General features: G+C 48.6%; 1 protein-coding gene across 1 annotated transcript; it reads left to right on the top strand.

The window, feature by feature from the left end:
- Window positions 1-1,656: 1,656 nt before the first annotated feature.
- On the top strand, window positions 1,657-2,595 carry LOC137159283 (olfactory receptor 52P1-like). Its single transcript, XM_067557443.1, has one exon. It carries the CDS (start codon window positions 1,657-1,659, stop codon window positions 2,593-2,595), a length of 939 nt encoding a protein of 312 aa, XP_067413544.1.
- Window positions 2,596-3,035: the final 440 nt, after the last annotated feature.

Below are 3,035 nucleotides of genomic sequence, written 5' to 3'. Positions count from 1 at the left end.
TTGAACCTCATCAGATTTCTTTTGGCCCAATCCTCCAGTTTGTTTAGGTCCTTCTGTATCCTATCCCTACCTTCCAGGGTCTCTACCATTCCCCCCAGCTTAGTGTCATCTGCAAACTTGCTGAGGGTGCAATCTACCCTATCGTCCAGATCATTAATGAAGATGTTGAACAAAACCGGCCACAGGACCGACCCCTGGGGCACTCCGCTTGTGACTGGCTGCCAGCTAGACATGGAGCCATTGATCACTACTCATTGAGCTCTATGCTCTAGCCAGTTCTCTATCCATTTTATAGTCCATTCATCCAACCCATAGTTCTTTAACTTGCTGATCAGAAGACTGTGAGAGACCGTATCAAAGGCTTTGCTAAAGTCAAGGTGTATTACGTCCACCACTTTCCCTATATCCACAGAGCCAGTCACCTCTTCATAGAAAGCAATCAGGTTGGTCAGGCATGACTTTCGCTTGGTGTATCCATGTTGACTGTTCCTGATTACTTTCCTCTCTTCCAAGTGCTTTGAAATGGATTCCTTGAGGACCTGCTCCATGACTTTTCCAGGGATTGAGGTGGGGCTGATTGGTCTGTAATTCCCTGGATCCTCTTTCCACCCTTTCTTGAAGATGGACACTATGTTTGCTTTTTTCCAGTCTTCAGGGACCTCCCCTTGGTGCCATGAGCTGTCAAAGATAATAGCCAATGGCTCTGAAATCACATCAGCCAACTCCCTCAGCTACTTCAGGTGCATTGCATGTGGCCCCATGGACTTGTGTATGTCCAATCTTTCTAAATAGTCTTGGGCCTGTTCCTTCAGCCCTGTGGGATGTTCACCTCCTTCCCATTCTGTGCTGCCCAGTGCTGACCTTAGCACTGATCTTCATTAGCACCCTCCGAGGACATCTCTTCGCCGGACTATGGCCTAAATAATTTGGCGTCATCTGCAAATCATAGAATCATAGAAAATTAGGGTTGGAATGGACTTCAGTAAGTATCTAGTCCAACCCCCTGCTCAAAGCAAAACCAACCCCAATTAAATCATCCCTGCTAGGGTTTTGTCAAGCCAGGCCTTAAAAATCTCTCAGGGTGCAGATTACACCAGCTCCCTAGGTAACTCATTCCAGTGCTTCACCACCCTCCTAGTGAAAAACATTATCCTAATATCCAAACTACACCTCCCCCACTGCAACTTGAGACCATTGCTCCTTGCTCTGTCATCTACTACCATTGAGAGTAGCCTAGCTCCATCCTTCTAGGAGTCCCCCTTTCAGGCAGTTGAAGGCTGCTATCAAATCCCCCCTCGTTCTTCTCTTTGGTAAACTGAACAAGCCTGGTTCCCTCAGCCTCTCCTCATAAGTCAATTGCTCTAGCCCCCTAATCATTTTCAGTGCCCTCTGCTGGACTCTCTCTAATTTGTCCACACACTTCCTCTAATGGTGGGTCCAAAACTGGAAAAAATACTCCAAATGTGGCCTCGCCAGTGCCGAATAGAGGGGAATAACATTGCCACCTCACTGCTCACCCCCCTTCCTAGATTGTTAGTAACTATAAAATATTTACTGTGCTATTTGTTACCAAGTGTCTAACCCCCCTCACTGTGTTTCTCGCCCTGCACAGGTACCCTGAGCATTTCTGAGCACCATCAGTGACGCGACCCTCTCATGGAGGCTTTGAACCTCACCACCTCCGACCCGTCAACTTTCATCCTAAACGGCATCCCGGGGCTGGAAGCTGCCTACATCTGGATTTCCATCCCTTTCTTCATGTTCTACATCATCAGCCTGTTGGGAAATTTCACAGTTCTGTTTGTCGTTGGCAAAGAACTGACCCTGCACAAGCCCATGTTCCTGCTGCTCTGCATGCTGGCACTCACAGACATTGGCCAGTCTACCTGCATTGTGCCGAAGGCACTGAGTATATTTTGGTTCCGTTCCAATGGCATCACTGTGAACGGCTGCTTCATCCAGATTTTCTTCCTGAATGTGCTTGGCGCTACTCACTCAGCTGTCCTCGTGATAATGGCCTTCGATCGCTACGTTGCCATATGTATCCCTCTGAGATATGCCACCATCCTCACCAACGCACGAATCGCTAAGCTAGGGTTAGTGGGTTTCATAGGAGCTGTTCTCTTGATTCTGCCAGAGCCCCTGCTACTGCAGAGGCTGCCATTCTGCGCCAACCGCGTTATCCCGCACACGTATTGCGAGTACATCGCTGTGGTGAAGATCTCGTGTGGGGAGACCACCGTCAACCGGATGTACAGCTTGGTGATATTATTAGTGATCATCGGGTCAGACCTGATACTCATTGGCCTGTCCTACGGGCTGATCATCAAGGCCGTCCTCAGGATCTCCTCCAAAAAAGCCAACAGAAAAACCCTCAACACCTGCACACCCCACATCTGTGTTATGGTTATGGCTTGTACTACCGGCCTCTTCTCTTCCCTGACAAACAGGTTTGGTCAGGGCATCGCTGCCCATGTTCACATACTTTTGGCCAACCTCTATATCCTTGTGCCTCCCATGTTCAACCCTATCATTTATGGGGTCAAGATCAAAGAGCTTCGTGACAAAGTGAGAACATACATCTGCAGAATGTGATCTCTGTGGCCACTGACTTTATACCTGTGTGACAAGAGGGGGAAAGGATGTCTCCTCGTTAATAAAGGGTGCTTTGTCCCAATTTGGCTGATATTTGACTTGTGGCAATTCACAGTCTGAGAAGTTCCACACATCTGATGTCTTATCACTCCATCACCAAGCACTGCCCTCTACTGCCATCACCTGATCGATTTCAGCATCATCATCCATCATTCCCCACCCACACACTCTCTGTCACTCGTCCTTTCCACGACTTCCCGACCACCAGCACTGGTGGTGTCTCATACGCTCTCAGCCCTATTTTCCATCAGTATAGTTGTTGAGTCTCACCATTCCTCACTCTCCTCCATCTCTCATTCTTTTGCCCCTCTCTGCCATCAGAAGGTCACCAGCTCTGCCACCCACCAGGCCCCAACAATTCCTTCCAGTCCTCAGTATCC

This window comes from Emydura macquarii, unplaced genomic scaffold (genome assembly GCF_026122565.2).
Source record: "Emydura macquarii macquarii isolate MOO-44397 ecotype Brisbane River unplaced genomic scaffold, CSIRO-AGI_Emac_v2 contig_1836, whole genome shotgun sequence".
Classification (NCBI taxonomy): domain Eukaryota; kingdom Metazoa; phylum Chordata; order Testudines; family Chelidae; genus Emydura; species Emydura macquarii.
The sequence above is the reverse complement of the archived record's forward strand: the minus strand, read 5'-3'. Positions and strand labels throughout refer to the sequence as shown.